Genomic DNA, 22071 nt, shown 5'->3' on the forward strand with positions numbered 1-22071 from the left:
CATGAAAGAGATTACTGCAGTTAAAATCCCTCAGGTTCCAAATTTCAGTTTATTTTATTGAATAACACAAACATTAAAGATTTATAAAACAGTAACACAGAGGACCAGTATTTGGTTAACTGTAGTCTGTATTTTTGTCATTTGCCTCCTTTTATTAAGGTTAACAGAGGTTCACTCCCTGGTTCTCAGTCTGCCATTGGAATATTTTCTAATTCTCAGGGGTGAGAAGAGGGGAAATTTATTTTTCATCCACACCCGTTTTACGTAATCACCCAAATAGGGGTTTTGCCTTCTAACTTTGTCTTTCTCAGTGCAGTTTCTAAAGCCGACCAGCCCTGAGACATTACTAAAAGCTTGTTGTGTTGCTAAAACCTCTTTATGTATGTTTAGTGATCATCAGTCACTCCTCTTTAGAGTAGATTACACATTGTGGAGCTCATGCTCACAGGTGATTTAACACTTTTTATTGAAACAACATTATATTCTACACATACTGTATGTTTATCATACTATATATTGAGTCTCGGAGATGGTTTTGTTAAAATAATAGAGATTTTATGAGTTTCATGTTAATTTATAAACACTTTTACACAAGACATTCACAATACGTACACAAAAGCAAATTGATAATCAAATATATTAGAAACAAATCCTGCTTCATGTATTCAGGTATCTTTGGCAACTGGCTTACAAATTGCAATCTGATGCATTCTTAACCCTTACACACTGTTCAGGTCAAATTTATGCCAAAAGACCCTCAACACCATTCTTTAAGCCTGAAATTTTTTTTTTAAATTTCTGTGCAGCTTATACACATTTTTGAGGTTGTTCTGGGTTAAATTTGACCAAAAATCACAATTCATTGAAATCACGATGGATCTTATGTCTTCCTGTTGTAGGTAACATAATTTAATGTGATGATGATGACAGTATGTAAGGGTTTTATAACTGAAAATCTTCACACTGCTCGGTAAAATAGCTGCATCACAGCGAATCAGTGAAAACTATGGTTTCTTCCACATTTCCTCCAGTCCAGTTGGCTGCGAACAAATTAGTCTTTGCTGTTACTGGCCGGCTGAGCTCCAGCTATCTGTTGGCCTGTGGTGCATACAGGAAGATGGCGCTGTAGGTGGAGAGGATCTCCCTGGCCTCGGTGGTGGCCAGCTGGCCTCCGGTCCTCACCAGGCCCACGCGATCTCCTTTCCTCAGGGGCAGGATCACACTGAAGGACACCGAACCTCCACAGCCGCAGTTACCACTGGCTGAGCTACCATAATAACCAGCCACAGGCCCTGCTGAGCTCTGCAGCTTCTGGACGCTGCGGTTAGACACGGACAGGACGGCCTCTACACGGTCACCCTGCTTTGCTGTCAGCAGTCCTGAAATCAGGTATCGGCCATCCATTGGAACAGTAAAGATCCCTGTAGAAATGAGAAAGGGAACGATTTAGAGTTTATATTATCAATAATGTATACAGCACGGTGATTGTTGAGTCACACGTTTGTTTGTTTGAGGGCCCTGCTCTTCATAGCCAATATGAATAACTGAATTATCTTACATTAACTGTTGATTTGACACTTTGATGTTTTAGTTCTCCAAAACTGGCTTAACATTTATCTGAAGCTGTAAATCAGAGCAACATGTCCTTAATCCCAAATCTACAGGAATACACGCTTATTCACAGTTATAATGATGTGCACGTGATCTCCATTCATTCATTTTCACATATGAATGACACAAGTTTCTTAGAGGCCCCAATTTAGATATGATTTAAGATGAGAGCATGTAAGTTATTGAGAAATTGTTAAAATCTGTTGGTGTAATTATCATAATTTCATTTTAACATTACAGAATTAAATTCCATTTCCATTCAATCAAATGAAACCATGACTCAAAATAACAACAAATTAACAGGATCATGTTAGCTGGTTAGCATTATGTTAACTTGGTTTAGTTATCCCACATTTGAAAAACAAGGTCCTGACGATAAACTACAGACACTAAAAATGTTCAAGAAAACAAAGCAATAAAATTAATGCTATATGCAATTTAGATGTTTGTTGTTTGTTTGTGTCACTGGGGTGCAGTGGCAGAAGAAGTGCTCAGAACTTATATTTGAGTACAAGTAAAAATAGCAGCATAAAAATGCTCCATTACAGTCCTGCTTTCAAAAATGTACTCAAAGGTGCAGTGTGCAGGATTTAGTGGCATTTAGCGGAACAGACTTGGCAGAAATGGAATATAATGTTCATAAGTTTCATTTGTTTTAATTAGTGTATAATCACTTGGAAATAAGAATTGTTGTGTTTTCGTAACCTTAGAATGAGCCCTTTATATCTACATGCGGGTCCTCTTCCACACGGAGGCCGCCATGTTGCACTGCCATGTTTCTACAGTAGCTCAGAACAGACAAATCAAACCCTGGCTCTGCATTTTTCTGTCAGTGTCACACTCCCACACACTTGGAAGGGGAGGGTGAGGGGAGGGGTTTTCATTTGGTTGCAATTGGCCACTTCACCACTAGATGCCGCTAAATCTTTCACACTGGTCCTTTAAGTAAAAATATGTAAGTATTAGCAGCAAAATGTAGGAAGTATAAGACTAAAAGTATTCACAACAAGCCCCCAGGAACAGCGCCGGGCTTTAAAGTCAATTTTCACATAGTGGCCACATCGTGTAATTACAACTTTACAGGTCTGACGGGCCTCAAAGGCATTTTTCCCGTGCACAATCATGGGAAAAGGAATGGCTGTAAAGTGATGGATACATACACAACCCCCGCAAAATGACTCATTTCACTATCAGAATTTGATCCGTTCAGTCCAATCACATTTCAAAAGTATAGAAGAGCCGCACTATTTAATTTTAGAATAACATGAAAAATATCCCCATTCAAATACTTGAATAGGGATATTTTTCATGTTATTCTGATAATATATCTCAGAATAACATATAAAATATCTTGTTATAACATGAAAAGTATCTCGTTAAAACGATAAAATTTCCTGTTTTTTTGTCATTTTGTACATTACTATATACTTTGTACTTGAATATTATTACTAATGCGTTAACATATAAGCAGCATTTTACTGTAGCTGGCTCAGGTGGAGCTAATTTTTTACTTTACTAACAAAGAAACAAGTAGAATATTTTCCTCTGAAATTTAGTGGTGTAGAAGTACGAGGTAGCATAAAATGTAAATACTAAAGTAAAGTACCCCATAATTTTACTTAGCTACAATACTGGAGTAAACGCACTAGTTACTTTCCATCACTGCTGTGGTATGGATTACACCAAGTGCATCATACCCTGCAAGTACATGTATCAGTCATCAAGATTACCTGTTTGGGGACTGTAGTGTCCACCATCATTGATTAGAACTCTGTTGAAGCGGATGATGCCAAAGTCACCAGAGAAGGGCTGCTGTGTGAGGCCAGCGGAGAAGGAGAAGGGATCTGCAAAGGCGCTGTTGTCTACTGAAACTGGACCCAGAAAATGTGCATGTAAGTGGATCAGTGGCTCATTTTAAACACAACTTATTGTGCAATTCTCACCTCGTTTAACTGTGCACACTTTTATCCACACAGAGTAAGAGAGATGATTTCCAAATTGACTTTACCTGGTGATGCAACTGGAGCTTGATGCATTGGGTTCCAAGCCACCTTGGCCGCCAACGGAGCTATAAAGAAAGTGATAAATCATAATGCATTCCTATAATCAACGCTGTGAGCCGGAGGGAGCACAGCTTTATTTTTAAAGATGTTTCATTCTGAGAGTCATTAGTGGTGTGTTGAACACAAACATAGGCACCTGAGCAATGGAGCAAGTGGAGGAAATGTGTCCCCACTATTCAATTAGGCGAGCAAATGGTTTTGCTACCCCACTATTTGTCTTTTTAAAAATAAACTTATAATCATACAGTCCCCACAATCAGGTGATTATCTTTAAGCAGCCAATGATCATTTTACTATTTTCAGCAACTGACAAAAACAAGTAAGAAAAAAAATCATTCTGTTTCTTGACTTAATCCAAGAGGTTAGGTGGTGTAGAAATGCAGGAAATTTGTTTTTTGATAACCAGACAACATGAACATGAACATACAGAATTTATTTAAATATGTGTGCATTTCTGGATTGGTAAAAGAGACGGATATGCCATTTTTTTCATCATCACTACATGTAACATTTGCCACGCAGCCCAGGGTAAAACTTTCTGCTAAGCGCCTGCACACAAGCTAAATTCCCTCCACAGTCTGCCCACACCTCTTTATCTAAACACGTCCAGTTCCCACTCCCTCACACTCCCAGGCTACAAATTATTCACAGCGTTTCCACTTTTTACACCGATGTAGCAGAAGGGCAAAGCCTGTAGATGCATGAAATTAAACTTCATAATAAACTGCTACAATACCTCTACGGCCAGTTGATTGAGAATCGAAAGATGTACGCTGCAAAGGAGGATAGCCTGCGAAAGAAACAGATGACAAACACATCATGTTTTATCATTGTCTGAAGAGAAGGTCTAGTGAACACACTTGCCAGAGGTAATTGTCTGGTTTTCCATCTGAACGTTAAGGCAAAACACTGTGTCATAGTTTCCCAGAGAAGGTATAAATCAAAGCAAAACAAATTATAATATGGAGTACATCACTGTGATTTTACAAGTGGCTTTTTTGAATCGTTCTGACTTTCTGATTTTTTCTGTTTCAGGACAATGGAATCTATGAGCAGATTTATGTGTTGAAAGTTTCCTCAGAACCTTGAGATGAATTTTAACCTGCAGGTATTTGTGCTGATTGAAATCCAAATAAAACCACAAAACTGAAATAAAACCAACCAAATGCAGGCATTCACAGCCACATAATAACAAAAAGATTTTGTACAAACTTGTGCTTGAACGAAGAACAATTGGAAACTTGAAACAAATGTTATATTTAATATCAGAAGATTGTTTTGTTTTGTTTCTTGGGTTAGACAAATAGGAACTGAACAGTAACAGCAAGACTAATGTAGGCTGTTCTGTGTTTCTCTTCTGCCAAAATATGCCCATGTGAAATCTAAAACAAAGCCTTTGTTTTGTTGTTTGTCATTTTCTCTAATCTTCCTACATGCAGTCCAGTTACACTAATTCAATCCAGAACTGGCAAAATCTATGTCTCTTCTGTCCAATTTGAGTCGGCCCCCATTAAAATCCTTTTTCGGTATAGGACTCCAAAGTGCAATGACAAAAAAAAGAAGTAATGTGCATAGATAATTAAACCTTTCTTATGGGTTCCATGTTGTGAAAAAGGCAAAAAAAACAAGATTTGCAAAACAGACTGAGGCTCAATTCCAAATTTTCTCATTGCTGATTAATTTAGATGACTGTTTTGTATGATGTATGATATTTGTTGGAAAGAAGAACACATAAATAATTATGGCACACCTGGTAATGCTGGCTCAGTCTAGCTGCTGGATTTATCACAGAGTGTCAAAGTTTCCTTCTTGTCATGGCAGTGATGACAGTTTCCAATTTCAGCACTAAAATGCAAGTTACAAGTAGACTCTATGCATCAGGTTCTGATTTTGTGCCACAAATAGTTGTGTTCTTGATTTAAAACAAAATGGGACAGATTTTTTGTTGTTTATACATATTAGAAAACTTGAGATTCATATCGCTTATAAAGGAAAACCCTCTGAGTTTGAATGTTTTCAGCTGCAGAGTGACTGTAGCATTTGTAACCCAAACGCCATCATCACCATTAGCACTCCTCACCTGGTGCTCCAGCAAACCCTTTGACATGCCTGCTAGACGAGTCCTCAGACCCTCTCCTCACAGTCACCCTGCGGATGTACCCTGGCGGTCCTGCCTCACCGGTTTCCAACACCGGCCGTCTGGGAACGAGGGGCGGAGCGGGGTGGCCTGGTTGCTGGGGGCTGGATGGCTGGGTGATCATGATCGTGTGTGTGTTGGGTTGCATTGGTTGGCTGGGATTGTAAGGCTGCCTGGGGCTGGATGGCGGTTTAGGGATGATAAGGGGGATGTGGATTTGTGGGATTCTGGTTCTGGTTGGAGTTGAATCTGGCACAGAGATCGGCTTCTCGGGTCTTAGGGTCATTCCTTGGAAAGCAACAGAAAAAGAAAGACAGTGGTAAGTTTATATCAATGTATTATTCATTCATATTACTTCTTTATTTATAAATCCCTTTTCCTCGCTCACATTCACACCACATGCCTCGCTTCTCCTGCAAATTCTCACTTAACAACTTATATTCTGATGACAGGCCAAATGAGACTTGGCTTGCACTGCACCTCAGTGCTTTTTTCCCCAACCGATACCATTATTGCCCTTCATAAAAGCAAAGCAGGCAGTCAGTGTGAGTTTTATGAAACGAAAACCATCTGAACGGAAACCAGTTGGCAGGCTGTCAGACCCCCTGAAGGCACAGACATCGCCTGGGCCTTAGAGGTGAGTATAGACGCTGTACGAGTGTCCAGGGGACAAATAACAAAAATAATTACACTACCTGCTTTGTGCCAGCCCCTTTGTGTCAGACAGATTTGTGTCACACTGTATTTAGATTCAGTGAAGGGGTTTGTACATTAAGTGGCTTGTTTGGTACTTCACATACAGTATCTGTTGTGTCTTTTGAACTTTGAGGTTGGGCTGTAGGAAGATTACAGTAAAGCTATTCAGCCAGAGACTGACACATCAAGGAAATGATCACTTACATAGTTAGAGTTTGCAGGAAAGGCTCTGCTCCTTGAGGAAGCTCTCAAAGAATACAAACAGAAACAAAGATGGTGCTAGGAGGACCAATCGTGTCACAAAATACACATATGAACTATAGTATACGGAATCTAGAAATAGGTGTAAATTAATTTAATTTATTATTTGTAAGGACAACACACATTAATTAACGTTTCTGTAAATGTGCCAGTGTTAGCCTGCTAGCTAATTTTCCCCCGCAGCCCTTTGGCAATGTTACTGGTTAGCTGGTAGATGATCATCTGGCATAACAATCAGCCATAGATGCTGAAGCATGAATGAAACAGCTTTTAGCTGATTAGCTGATGCAAATGCCTCTGCAGTATTTTGCCTGAACAAAAAAATCCTCCTTTTATAACAAGAAAAAGAATGTACAGCCATGCTAGCAGCTTGTGAGGCTGTATTTATAGACACTGTCGTGCTTTGAGCTAAATGCTAACATCAGCATGCTAACATGCCTGCAATGAAATTCCCAACTATTACCCAACTATTTCTAAGTTTAAGAATGAAAATACATTTAAATTTATTTTTAGCATCTTGAAATGACAATCAGATATTTTAAGATATTACACTGAATTAAAATTCAACTTGTTCTGTGGCTAAGCCATGAATTCAAAAGTACCTGAAAGCAATCCTATTGCATTAAAATCTGCCTGTTGCACTGAATTATGAAAGTAGTCAGCCACGCTGTCCTTATCGAATAAAAGATCATCAACAAAATTCTTCCTTCTTACAGCAAATGATACCACAAGCTACTCAGAAACCACATGTTTAATGAAAAACAAATTAAACCCAGCAATCATGTTGTACTGAGATAATCAGAAATCTCTTCCTCATTTCCTCCCTATGCCTCCATCAGGATGCTGGTTGCCTGAGTGCATATTTCCCATGAGCTCTCAGCCTGTGTCTCACTGAGGGGGCAACCACAAAGTCAAAAAAACACACAGAAAGGCATACACATACACACGAGTTCTGGTGCAACCAAGAGCATCACCAAACCCAGATGTTATCGCTTACACCATATTGAGACACTGCGGAGGGGGGGTGGTTGCGCTTTAGTTACTGTTGCTTCCACAGATTCGGGTGACAGTGCCTGAGTGTTGGAAAGTGTCTTAAAGCGTCAAGGAATATTGCAACAGACAAGCTGATCACGCAATGGAAAATGGTGTCAAGGGGCATGGCGCAGGGTGTGGCTGTTACACACACACAATAATGCATCACTCATACATTTTTCTTTTTCCCTTCCTTGCTACGCACATGGACACAATTTCATCCTCCACCCAATTCTCCTCCAGTGATATTAATGATGGGAGGTTCAAATTGTGCACTGCATGGCAAACCTCAGGGACTCCCATTGTGTATCTGGGTCCATTCTCCTCTGAAGACTTCCAGATGGGCTCCTGGGTCAGACATGGAAACACCTCACCTCACCAGCTTCACAAACCTCTCCAGGGAGATTGTTGCAGTCAAAGCACCCCCTTGGATTTCTGGTGCTGACTAAACATATACAGTGTGTGCAGCAGAGCTGAATACAATATTCCATTCTTTCCCAACAGACACCCCCTTGACTTCAAAAAGCCTTTGATGTCTTGTTTTTCTTGTATTCCCTCATCACGGTAGACAGTTCTTACAGCCTGTCTCTCCGATATAAAGTCAGAATGATCAATTGCAAAGCATTGATCCATGAAATCAAAGCATTCATTATATCCCAGCTTTAATACAACTGCCTTTTTTTTTTGTGAAGGCCTCGCCTGTCGATAGAAACTTACAGGACAGAGTGGAGGGACGGGAAAAAGAAAAGTCCTCTGGCATTCTTGGAAGGACAAATTGTAAGGAAAAAACTGGACAGAAGGGGAGAGCGATGAGGGAGTAGAGAGAGAAATTCAGAGATAAGAGAGAGAGAGAAGGAAATGACGAGGAAGTGTTTTGAGCTAGACTGGGATCACCTCCAAAAAGTGTGTGTGTGTGTGTGTGTGTGGTAGAAAAAAACAGCTTGAGAATCGAATGAAAAAATCTGTAAAAAAAAAAAGGTTGATTAGTCACCGTCTGAATGAGGAACAGCACGCTAAAGCTTGTTGAAAACAGAAGCATTTTCCAATTAGAAATATTTCTATATTTCCTAACAACCTCTATTAAAGCAGTTTGCAACCCTTAAAACAGCCTCTCATCCAATTTCAAAATGACTTTGATACATCAGTCTTTCACTTTTAAATGATGTAACAGAGAGATACAAACACACTAGCTGTAGTGGCAAACCTCTGCTGCAGCAGCTGCTGTGGGTGAAGCAGTGCCAATATTTTGCAACCAAGTCACACAATTCCATTTAGCAGTCACATTGAGTAAGGGCAAAGCTATTCCAGTTAATCTTTCAGTTATGTTATTACAACACTTCATCTGTTCGCAGCCTCCTCGGGGTCTTCATATGACTGTGTGGAGAATATGAGCTCAAACACAGAGAGGAAACATTTCAGTAGGCTCTCAACCACCACCACACCCAAAGAACTTGGATTTTTATGGAAATGTTTTTATCTCTATTAATACTATTTCTCTCTTTCCACCATTAAAATTCTCATTCTACATAAACCAAACAGTCCAACTCCCTTTCTTGTGTTATTAGGATATAGAAAACTATAGAAACATACCCATCTCTTACAAATAATAGCTAGAAAATGTTTGGGGGTTCTTAATAAGAGATAAAAAGTGAAAACCCTGACAAATATTTTTCACAATCCTGCTGCAGTACGCACAGTTCAGTCTGATTCATTGCTGGGCAGAAGCGCAGTATAATGTTCCATGTAAGGTAATGAAATCAAATATCGCAGTTTGGAAATAACAGGCCATATTTGGCAAAGAGTGAAATGGAATACAAAATGCCTTCACGCTTTCCGTCTCTCTATCCCACAACCATTAATCCATCCACCCTCATTTTCTCCTCAGGTCCCTATCATACTATTGTTTTGGACGATGGTTTAAGAAAGGGAGGCACCAGTGATTGGGGCCCCAGTCATGACATCACAGCTGAGGGGTAGAAGACGCATCTGGTCCTGGGTGTGGAGCCCTGCTTCTCCCCTCTCCATCAAGACTGGCTCCAGCAGTGAGTCAGGGTCCTTAATGAGGACCAGACTCCACACATCAGGCTGAGGTCACCTTACGGGAATCTCTAGAGGTTGGTATGTGTAAGGAGAAAACGAGGGAGAGAGGTGTATTGTGTATGCGAATGTGTGTGCATGTGTGTACCAAGTGACTGGGAGCTGAGGTTGAGGTCTGCAGTTATGCGGTATAAGTGAAAAAGCTATGTCACGGTGCAAGAAAGACGACCTCAACTCAACATGTTCGTAAAGGAAGTGGGAAAGACGAAACAGTCTACTCGGGTGTTCTGACATTTACATAAGGGAGCAATAAGGCAGGAAACAGTGCAAGTAAGTCATTACAGTTGTTAGGAGGGGCTGACATTGAGGTATAAACTGAGCTCGGCATGTAAAAATGTAAGATTCAATCTATCTGCCCTATCCTTTCTATAAAACCTGGGAATTCTTAGGACAACATGGATCTAAGTCACAGGAAGTTTCCAATGTGGGCCTCTGCCTCTTGGTGCAGGACATATTGAATGACATACTCAAGGCGAGCAGGAGAGGCCCTGTGAACTCATGTCCTCCCACTCCGGGAAATACCCTGTAGCCATTCATGGGATCTGATCCCTCCCTTCAAGCCCCCATGTAAACCAAGCAAGCAGAATGCATTATATGGAGGATTATCTTCAGGAAAAGTTTGTGTTTACACAGATGTTAATCACACTTGATAAACGCATATGCTGGAAGTCGGGGAGGAAGCTGAAAAAAAAGGAGTATGTGTATTTGGTAGCTATTTATCCAACTGCTAATGGCTTATTTCAGTCCCTAACTGCGCTAATGTGGGAATCCATGGACAAATGTATAAAAAATTGACTTTTTTAGTGATAAAATTGTGCCATATTCTATATCTAATTACTGTCCTGACAGTTCGATGTTTTGGGAAATACACCTCTTTGCTGTCTTGCTGAGAGTTAGATGAGAACTTTGATACCTTTCTCATATCTATGCATGTAATATGAAGCTGCAACGACCAGCCAATCAGCTTAGCATAATTTAAAGATTGGAAACGGGGGAAACAGCCAGCCTGGCTCTGTGCAGAGGTAATATAATATCAACACTGTATATATTCTAAAGTCACACAATAATATATTCCATATGAATTGTCAGACAGAAATGACAAAGCTTTTGAATATTGGCTCCAAACTGAAACAAAAGTGTTTTGCTGGTTAAATAAATATTAATACATATAACCTCATATATGACCTTTAAGATACCCTTGATAATTCCTGCAATTTTCTTTTACCACAGGTAGCTAATGTTGTCATGAAACTATCACCAAATCACCAACTCACCTGGCTGTTTGGCCATTGCAGACAGCTGTGTCTGGAATCTCTGCAGGGAATTCTGCAGCGCCACAATGTCTGCACCATGATTTCCACAGGTGACGTTCATCCTGTTGACACAGTCCCGCAGACCACCAACATGTCTCTCCAGCCCGTCTTTCAGCTCTTTGATATTAGCAGAAACCCCGTCTAGCCTTCCACACACCTTTTCAAGTCTGGTTATGCGGCCATCCACAGCAGAAATGCCATCAGAAACACCCTGGGTGTTCTGTTTGCATTGACTCAGTTCAGATGACACCTGTTTACTGAGTGTATCAAGTCTGTTCTTTAGCTCCTCCACCTGACGGCTGGTGGCGTCTGCCTGACCACTGGGTACTGCGGGTACCCATGCTGGTCTCCCAGTGCCACTCTGCTCTGCCTGGCAGCATGTTGTGTTAATTCTCTCTACATCTTGGTTGTATTTGCTCAAGGAATCACTTAGCCCAGTAACAGCACCAGCCAGCCCAAGAACATTATCTTGGAGATTAATCAACCCCTTCTGGAAGTCCTCCATCGTCTTGGAACGTCTTTCGATCCCAACTGACTGCCTTTCAACAAGGTGCTCCAGTTGCCTGAGCTTGTCTGTGTTTGCATTAACATCTGTGTGTAGAATGTCCAAGTCATCCCTATACCGGCTCAGGTCCCTCAAAATGTTTTCTAGACCCTTAGATGTGGGTGATGAAGCTCCTTCACCTACAGTTATTCCTGATGCTGAACATCCTGCAGAGCATAACTCTCCAACAGTATTTACCTTCTCATCCAAAGCCTGGAGGAGGAACTTGTTGTTGTTGACTTGTGTCTGGATGGCATCCATGGAGTCCCCAAACATCCCAGGGAAGGAGTTGTTGCTCATTTCCACCAGCATGTTCGTAAACTGGTCCTCCATGCTGTTCAGACGCTCACCCATATGCTGCTGAAGTACTGCCACTTCTTCCGCAATTGTACGGGTCAGCTTCTCTTCTATATAGAAACAGTGAGTCTCTGCATTTTGTTCCGTGATATTTATGCGTGCCTCCAGCTCCTCAATCTGCGAGCTAAAATCATTGTCTTCCTGAGGTGCAGACAGGTGCTCCAGCTCGTTGTCAATGCGGACATTCAGGATGCGGTGAGCCTCTGCAATACGCTCAATCTCACGCCACAAGTCTTTGTGGTCACTGTGATCCTTTTCCTCTTTAGATGGATCTGTCTGCCTCTGAATGCGTACAGGTCCATCTGCAGCAGCCATGTCCAGACGTAGTGCCCGGATCTCCTTTCTCAGGTCAGCCTCCTTGGTGTCCACCAGCTTGGTCAGGCTGACCAAACCTTGGTCACAGCTGTTTTCACAGGTATTCTGCAAGGTCTGAATCTTGTCATTGTATGAGCTTTGTAGCTTGGCCATTTGTTCCTCCATATTCTGGTCTAACTCCTTCTTCAGCTTCTCAAACTTTCCATCAATATAGGTCTGTATAACTTCAAACTCTGCCATGGCTGGAGTCTGAGATTGTGAGGCATCCATCAGGACACGAATCTGCCCCTCATGACTTGACATGGCTCCTCTAATGTCTTCCAAAGCTTCATCCTTGCTTTTCAGTGAAGTGTTGATATCATCCAAGCGGGCCACTATTTTTTCTATGGCCTTCTCTCCAGCAATCCCACCTCTTGTAGCCTGATGACCATCCAGCACTGCTGGGCTCTTCTCCGTATCTGTAGCTGTAGCTGTGTCTGGTGGACGGATGTTGTGGAGGAGTGTCTCCAGCATCTTCTTTGAATCTTCCTGCAGGTCTGTGCGGAGGTTGGTGGTTAACCCTGTCAAAGCTGACTGAAGATCCAGCACTGTCTGAGACAAACGCTGAACTTCACCTTCCAGAAGACGCACTTTATCTGTTCCATCATGCCTCGTCTCATGGTGCGCAGTCTCTCTCCGTTCTGGTCCTATAAGCAAAGAATTGAGTTTTTACTAATAAACACAAAGAAATAACTCTCTTATATTAGCTTACCGTGGTCATTTAGTGGTAATAAGGAAAATTTGGTAATACATAGAAATTCAGTATGAATTGACAAAAGTAGAGCAGAAAATGGTGTCTTACTTTGTGTGTGCCTGGTTGTATGTACAGGATTTGATGGGAGGTAAGGCTGTGTTCCCTGCACTAACTGTCGGTCTGGAGGTGGTTTTAAATCTTTACAGTCCGGACCTTGGTAAGCAGGACAGCATCTCCACTCTAACTCTGTGACTGTCTTGAAGGCAATCTTGTATGTGGGTCGAAACCGAGATTGGTATCTGTAAAGCAGGGCAGAGAAATCATTACGTTTCAGACAAACAAATACCAACAATATATATTTTTATCTGGAACCGATGGCTCCTGTTTTTTGAGTTTCCACTTTCTAGCCAAGGCAAACACAGTTCCCAAAGAAACAATAGATGACATCACTTCCCTGAAGGCAGGGGTCATGTCATGCAGAACATCTGGAAAGTTGATGACTGAAACAATCATCTTTGCACATTTCCCAAATCTCACACTGATTAATACTGTTCTAGCTTGACTGATAGTAAAAAGTAAACTGAAAACTTGTGGCTGTAATCAACAAGTGTACTAAAGTCTCAGTCTGATATGACATATTATTAGGCCGGTGCTGTAAATCATAACTTAGAAATGGAAAAACCCAAGGTGTCTGTTATCACTGCCAGCTATTCTTCCTTTACACAGAAACTTGGAAATGTGCTCCTGTTACCTAAGATTAATCAGTTTCCAGTAATATTTTCCACAGCACAGTGTGTGTATGTCATTTCAGAACTAACAATAATTCACACAGCAAAATGAATGAAATTGCAACACAGCATTTGCTATTACAGAATTAATGACAACTGTTACTCACCAATTACTAGTCTAGATACTCCCATTTAGACAGTCCAAGTACTCCATGGGAGGAACAGAATGCTTTGTTTATCTTAAAAGACTTTGACTCCAGATATGGGCTTAAATCATATGTATTACTTGGACTTCATTTATTATCATATCAAAGGGAAGAAAATAGTAGAGGAAAGAAAAACCCATACTGACAGAAATGCATGACATACTACAGTAAGTTCAGAATATGTTTAACTGTCACATCTTAAAATGTGCACCAGATAAACACATAGTTCCAAAAGTTTGGACACACCCTCCCATTGTCTTGAATGAAAAAATGTCTCCAAACCTTTGACTGGTACTGTATGTCTAGTGTATTTATACATACTTAGATTACACACTGAGAATAACTCTTATGCACTGCTCACAACTGTTTATCTGCAGACTCAGAGCCCCTGAATTCACCTTGATTGAAATTCCTTGTCCCTTGATGAGCGTTCAGGTCTATTAGTTTTGCATTATGATGATGACAGCTATAACAGAACATTGAGTTGTATTTAGGGACAGAAACCTGCTAATGATAAATTAACAGCTGCTCAGCCATGTGCAAGAATTTGATAACACACATTTAAACACTTGATGAACTACCACAAATAATTTTAAAAAGGATTTGTCAGAAACAGACTTGTTCTGGATGTGTAAATAATTTGATTAAGTAAAACATTGATGCATGGAGCCAGAGAAACTCACAAAGTGGTAAATAAAAGAGGCTAAACTCTAGGAACTCTGGCCTAGATTCTATTCTATTGACTAATTGGCAATGACTCATTTTTTTATTTATTCCTGACCATGTAAACATTCATGATTTTGGAATGTCTGCAGTCTCTAGTAGAGTAGCTAACTTAAATAGATAAACCAATCATAGGCATAAGTATGGTTTGTTATCATGTACTGTATTTTTTGCTAAAAGTTTTGCAGGTATGTTGCTGTTGGCTAGCAACCTTTGTTTAAACTTGAAGGATCATTTAGGATAACTAACCTTGACTATGGTGTACCCTTTTTCAGCTATTCCTCATTAGCTTGAGGCCACATTTCCTGTTTTAATCAGCCTGATTCAGTAGGCTCATTAACTTGCTGAAAACTCAGTGCCTTTTAGGTTCAGCCAGTGAAGTTTCTTTAGCCACTGTGAATATTTCTGCCTCCAGTCACATTTTGTATCAGAACTCCAGCCTGTCTCATGTAGCCCACATCAAAAGATGCATCCTCAACCCTTCCCCCTTTTGCTCCTTGGATGCTCACGTCACTTGTTGCTGGCAGTCGGGCTGGTAGGCTGGGCAGGGGGCCATCACGGGCTCCTGGAAGCTCTCCACACCCCCCTTCACGGCGCAGCTCACGTTCTTGTGCACCACATAGGCGCACCAGTTCCTGAAGAGAGAGAGAGAGAGAGCAGAGATGAGCATACCTATAATAAATATTGTAGAGGAATACTGTACTGTGAAGATATTAAAGAAAATAGTTATGGAATTTTTAGTGACTTGGAAATCATCACAAATAAGTCCTGATGCTTCACTGAGCTTTCTCTAAAGGGTGCGTCATTTCAGTGATGGCTTTCTCTCTCTCTGTGTTTTTCTTTTTCTTGCTCGCCTATTTTAAGTTATCAGTGGCCAGCTGGAAATGCACTAATGCTTTCTTGTAGATTCGAGATTGGAGTAATCAGCGACATACCAGTGTTTATCTGGATCTTATCACCTTTGGCAACACTCTCAATCTCGAGCCAAATTTAGTCACAGGCTGATAAAAGCACAGTGTATGTTAACAGGCTATATATGACTGTAAGAGGTTAAAAGCTGCCTCGATTTTTAGGTCATTCCGATCGATGAGAAGTTTGAAAGCCATCGCCTTTTATTGGCAACTGCGTAAGTTTTGCCAAACAAAAGCGCACAAGGAAAGGTGGGTTTAAAGGAACGCCCGAAGATTGACCGAGGATTTTAAGACAAACAGAAAAGCTAAAATGATTCGCCCAAAAAAACAAACCAAAAAAAAAGGTATAAAACCCATTACTTACCTATTTCTGTGTCTGTGTACCACTCCAGTGTATGCTGACCCGTGGAACAAGTCGTAAGAGGAGGGAGACCCGTAAGTAAATTGAAAGTTCAAAAGTAGTGTGAAAACTGTCCACCACCAGTCCATCTCTCCATGCCTGTTATTCATATTTGACAACAGTCTTAAAATAAATATTCCTAGCATAAGAAAGAAGGCTACTCTGTTATTATCATGCGCGACGTTCCCAAACACCAAAGTCACATTGTCCCAGTGACTGATCCAACTCCAATAACTCAAGTTTGGGGAAGTCCACATTCACTGCAACTCCCTTGGAATGACGTTCAGGGCCCACACCCTCCTCCTAAAAAAATTCAGGAGAGGAAAAAAAAACTTCCCCCCAATGCCCTTTAAAAAAAAACAACAAAAAAAACTTATAGCCTAAGAGGTGTTTTTGTTTGTGGTAAAGTTTAGTTTAATTGTGTTCTGCTTTGAAGTGTTGGGTCATTAATTACTGTAACAGGCTCAGGAGATGTTTGCACCAAAAATGATTTGGGACAAGTTGATTACTTCTTTGTCAGCCAACAGCCAATAATTCACACCTCACTGATGAATAACAGGGTAATGTCTTTTGAATGCAACCTCCAGGGTTGAAAGCTGTGTCCATATAATGGTAGCGTTGATGATATTCATGGCCAGGGATAACAGTAGTAATTTGCATTCTTTCTGCCCTGTTGCTGAATGGGGATAAAGGGAATACTTATTGTGCAGTCTGCTCTTTCCTACACACCAACTTGAATCCCTCACCTCTCTGAGCAAACTCTACTACTTTTTAAGCCAAACTGAGCAATTTTGTTGAGTGATATCTTAACGTGGATGGAGACAGAAAGTAGCACATTAGTTTCATACGAGCCACGATTCACAGCACTCGAGGCAGGAATTCTTTGTCAGTGCTTTAACACAGTGTGAAAGTGCGAGGATAAGGATGAGGAGAGTTTCCATGCACACGGGTGGTGCTGTGAAAATTATTTTTGTGAGATGGCCTTAAGCAGTTTCCTCACCAGTTTCCCAGGGTGCTGTCGTGGGGCATATAGAAAGGCTCTCTCCTGATCTGATACATGCTGCCAGTTAACACAAAAATGATTACGGGAGGAAAGAAAAACAGAGAAGGAGACAGAAAGAAATGGATATTAAGAGTTAAACAGAGGCAGAGGGAGAATGCAAAGTGCTGGATGTGGTGTACAGTAATGATTCAGAGGGATGCTGTGAAGCATTATGGGAGAACGTGATGTATAAACACACATGTGGACACACACAAGTAACAGCTCCTCCCTCATCCAAAAGAACCTTTCATCATTTAGCAAGCTTCTTTTTTTTTTTTTTTACGAACTCTCTCAGACCATAGATACCCCTTCCCAAAATACGACTGCACTGTTTCATCAGGCAGGGAGCGCCAGATCGGCCAAGTGTGAGATGATGGAATAGGTTATGTAAGTGGATGATGTTTGCAGGGATTCAATGGTCAAGTTTTAGTGTTTAATCAACAACAGAAACTTGAGATATCATCATTACCCTCCACACCCTTCATCTGCATGATTCTTGCTGCAATTACTGACATTTTCATTGGTTTCCTTTTGTTAATTTCCCCCCTCACTTTCTTATATTAATTTAACTTTAACCAACAATATACTATTAACTAACTTTACCATCCAGTCTATTAAGAGAGTTAAAAAAAAGAATATTGGTTTTAGGATTCATGTGAGTCATATTTCTGAGTTTATGGGCTGTTTGTTTGGTCTCCAGAAGAGGGCAGCACAGCAGCAGTAAAGAAAACAAAAAGCTCATCTTGTAGTCATGGCAATTCCTTGTCCAAAAGTGTTGGAGTGAGAAAAGGACATTTCATTACTGAGGCATCATGAGAGCCCAAATGTCCCCAATTCCATCACCTCGCCATGCTATTCTCACGTCAATTATCTGTGTTATGCACCCTGAATTCAACATCATTTTATTTATAGCAGTACATTCTGGCAGAATTTTGTTTCCTATTTTACTAAATCATTATCAACCATAGTCTATGTCTGTGTTGTTATTTGTCACTGATATTATAAACATGACCATTTATAGCTCACTGTCACCAGATGTCATTGCAATGATGACATTATCAAGCCACACACCTCACACCTATGTGTCCTGCTCAAGTTAAAAATAGTCATTAACTTCCTATATGCACTGACATTCATGCATAATGGGAAGCAAGATGAGTCATGACTGAAGGAAAATACCAGCCCATATCTTTCAGTTTGAAAACACAACCACGATTTCAGCCGTATAAATCCAGGGGACGTTTCCTCGTTTCACCTTTCTCAGATCGATTTCTTTCTTTCTTTTTTTCGACTTTGGAGAAGTTGGGAGACTGATTGGAACTGGAATAGCCTGCATTGAAGAACTGGTGAGGATCCTTTGCAGCACACAATGAATTTGTCATTGAGACATGCACTTTGCAAGGCCACCCCTTACTCACTCGAATCCTTTAAATTCCGTGTGCTCCCACTCAAGCAGCGACCTTGATCTTTATGTTAAGGTGAAATATTAAATGTGCTGGTGCACCTGAGGGAGGGTGGGAAGGGGGAGGGGGGGCTGCTGCCAAGCCACACAAAGCAGCTTTTTCTTTAAAAGGACTACATGGCTATATTGCAGAGCATTTACACCACAAAAGCCCTGGTATACACTGCCTCATATCAAATTAAATTCAGCTAACTGTGCATGTCGCCACAATGTGGATTTTAAAGGCTTCCTAACTGTAAACATGCCCTTGCAAACTCATAAAACCAACACAGGCTTTTTGTGTCACCCGGGGAAAGCAAGTAATGCTGCAGAGATTGCTTTCATTTGGCAAGCAACAGCTATGCACCACGCATATTATACTGTACCATGATATTGCTGCACTGTGACTCTGAGTGGTGGAGCCTAGGCCTGCACACACTGCCCACACAGGTACTGTTCAAAGTGGGGTCAAGGGGCTGCCTAAGGGTGCTGCGGTGGGATCGTTACTTCAATTTCACTTCTCTCTCCTTTAGCTCTGCACAGTGAGGCAGATACTATGAAACGTGTTTTGATCACATACAGTTTTTCAAGTTATCCATTAACTGCAACATATCTCTGAGGTGTTGTGAATTTTAAAATCTTCTTCATCTGAGGCCCCAGGTCTAGATCATCGTCTGGAGATTTAGGAGCTCAGTGCATCCCGCTCCTGATGTGACGATGCTTGATTAATTTGTCCCTTCTAGATACATACCCTACAATACCAACACACACACACACATACACACATTTTATGGGATGATGAAGCAGCTCAAAACTCCTGGTCTCACTGCACACTGTCACACCTACAGTACTCTCAGAGGTTTTTGAATCTGCTTTAGGTGCGAGGAGGGAAGTAGAAATGATGATACCTTAGAGAATCGACTCTACCAGATTGTCTTCCACCATCAGCTTCAGCTTTATCCCTCTTGTCTCCCCTTCTCTCCTCTCCCTTTTTGTTCATTTGGATTCTCACAATGAAAAAAAAAAACTTGACAGAGCTGTCGCTTTGTAAGTCGACTGATTGAAAATAGCACCCTAATTAGTCGACCTTTCCATTATGTTTGACACTTGCATTTGTGAGAATTTAGCTGGATGTATCTTTTTAGGCTGTTAATTGGCATAATACTGTAAATAACCTCATTGAGATCAGGTTGCTGGGTATTTCTTGTTTTGCTGAAGAAAAGGCATTATGGGTATAATTCACTACAGTGTCATGACCAGAACATAAGATTAAGAGAAAGTTCAGACAAATGTCATGGTCAGAGACAGACGAGACAGACTTGAAGACAAAGGGAGAGATGAAGTTGCCTGTTGTGGTTGTACACAAATAACGCACCCGCCCACCCACCCACACACACACGCACCGTCTCCCCCCCGTGTCTATCACACATGCACACACACATGGACATGTGCAGGCAGACACACACAGCAGATTAGGAAAGCTGATTTATTGGTTGTAAAATGTTAATATAGCTATAAGCCGTGCTCATGAATTGTTAATTAAGGCTGTGACAGACTCGTCACCTAAAATGTTAATGAGGTGAGATTGCGTCGGGGCCGAGAGGTCTCTGTGAGCTTCTGAGCAAATACAACAGATGAGCTGAATCCACAAGACCCCCACATGCTATAATAAGAAACGCTAAGGGCACCTGAGATGGGTCATGCCCATTTGGCTATAGAATAATTAAATTAATGAATGGTGGTGTGTGAATTAACCGTTGTGATAGTGAAAGGGAATGATAAATATGATCCATTTTTACCCTCATTCGTTCTATATCTGTACTGACTTGACTCATCAGAGGGGGAAGAAGTAATCAGATCCTTTACTCGAGTAAAAGATGAGTATCTAAGATAACATAAGATAGGTTAAGATAAGAAAGAACTTTATTAATCAGCTGATTATTTTCTTGATTAATTGTTTTGTCTATAAAATGTCAGAAAATAGGGAAATAGAGCTGTTTTAATTTCCAGGATCAAAGGTGAGAGATATCTTGTTTTGTCCAACCAATAGTCTAGAGCTGCAACCATTTGTCGATTAATTGATTAGTCGACTGAAAGAAAATTGATCGGGAGTAATTTTGATTGAGGCAAAAATGCCCAATGTTCTTTGCCCCTAGCTTCTCAAATGTGACAATTTGCTGTTTTTCCTTGTCATATTTGACAATAAATTGAATACTTAAAGGTTTTGGACTGTTAGTCAGATAAAACAAGCAAGTTGAAGACATCATCGTGGGCTCTGAGAAATTGTAAATGCTATTTTTCCACTATTTTTTTAACATTTCATTGACTAAACGATTAATAGAATCGTTAGTCGCAACCCTACAACAGTCCAAAACCCAAAGATATTCAATTTTCTATCATGTATGACAAAGAAAAGCAGAAACCAGGAAATTGTTCATCCTTTTTGCTTAAAGCTAATGTGTGAGATGGATACTGTTGGGTTGTTTATCCAAAGATTCTCCATATTTGATATGCTCATCACATATTTTATTTGAAAAAGCTAACTATTAGCTCATAAAAGGTCGTGGACTGAAAAGTACACTTCCCTCAAAATTGTAGTGATGTCTAAGTATAAAGCTGCAGTACTCGAGTTATTGTAAATGTACTTTATTTTCCACTGTTGCCTTGTATCTATTAGGAAAAAACTGAACAGACCCCTTTTTGACTTGTCAAAATGTCTGCTGTGAAAAGGGTCAATGCCATATTACAAACTAATTGTACACAGTACAATATACTAATATTTTGGGTACAAGAAATCAACATACCTACTGTTTTATATCAACAATAATGTAATGTCACTGAGACTTTAGAAGGATATTGCCAATCAAATTTCACAAATAAAAGCAAAACAGTATTAAAATATTATATTGTATTTATAAATGTTAATGATAATATCAATAATTGCAGCTGGGAGCACCACCTCCTGTAACTCTTAGAGGGGGTGTATCATGTAGTAAAGAGGGTTTATCATGTGTGTCTGCAAAACTGCAAATAGACCCCTCTCAACCTAGGGGTCGGGCCCCTCCAAAGGGACACCAGATAAATCTGAGGGGTCGTGAGATGATTAATGAGAGAGAAAAGAAGAAAAAACAAATTTCTGATACACAAATCTGTTTTCAGTTTTTGGGCTTTTTCTCTAATCTTTGATTTTTGGTGAAATATTGGGTCATTTGAACATTTATTGAAATGAAATCATGTGAGAAGTTTAGAGGGAAAAATCACTATTTGGTGGAGCTATTAAAAACTCATAGACATCTGAAATGTGACCCAGACTACACACTGTTTTATGTAAGATGTCAAAAGCCCAAAAGGTTGGAAACCACTGGTTTCATCTTTTACAATGTGTTGTATTTTAAAAACTTGTTATATTATCCATTGTGTCAAATCTTCATCTGAAAAGTAGCTAAAGCTGTCAAATAAAT

General features: G+C 40.4%; 1 protein-coding gene across 1 annotated transcript; it reads right to left on the reverse strand.

The window, feature by feature from the left end:
• Nucleotides 1-30: 30 nt before the first annotated feature.
• emilin2a (elastin microfibril interfacer 2a) lies at nucleotides 31-16371 on the reverse strand. Its single transcript, XM_044368371.1, has 9 exons — nucleotides 16092-16371; nucleotides 15326-15451; nucleotides 13268-13458; nucleotides 11172-13112; nucleotides 5755-6099; nucleotides 4411-4464; nucleotides 3620-3679; nucleotides 3342-3482; nucleotides 31-1421 (listed from the first exon to the last, which is right to left on the reverse strand). The coding sequence occupies exons 1-9, from the start codon at nucleotides 16271-16273 to the stop codon at nucleotides 1087-1089; spliced, it is 3375 nt and encodes a 1124-aa protein (XP_044224306.1). The 5' UTR covers nucleotides 16274-16371; the 3' UTR covers nucleotides 31-1086.
• Nucleotides 16372-22071: the final 5700 nt, after the last annotated feature.

Source organism: Thunnus albacares, chromosome 12 (genome assembly GCF_914725855.1).
Source record: "Thunnus albacares chromosome 12, fThuAlb1.1, whole genome shotgun sequence".
NCBI lineage: Eukaryota > Metazoa > Chordata > Actinopteri > Scombriformes > Scombridae > Thunnus > Thunnus albacares.

What these genes read in the sequence shown, in the direction of transcription:
- emilin2a (XM_044368371.1), bottom strand. Translation starts at nt 16,273, where the DNA reads ATGCTAGGAATATTTATTTTAAGACTGTTGTCAAATATGAATAACAGG. An exon ending in GACTGCCAGCAACAAGTGAC is followed by an intron (nt 13,459 to 15,325) that starts GTGAGCATCCAA and finishes CCTGCTTTACAG; the next exon opens with ATACCAATCTCGGTTTCGAC. An exon ending in ACACTACAGTCCCCAAACAG is followed by an intron (nt 1,422 to 3,341) that starts GTAATCTTGATG and finishes TCATTTCTACAG; the next exon opens with GGATCTTTACTGTTCCAATG.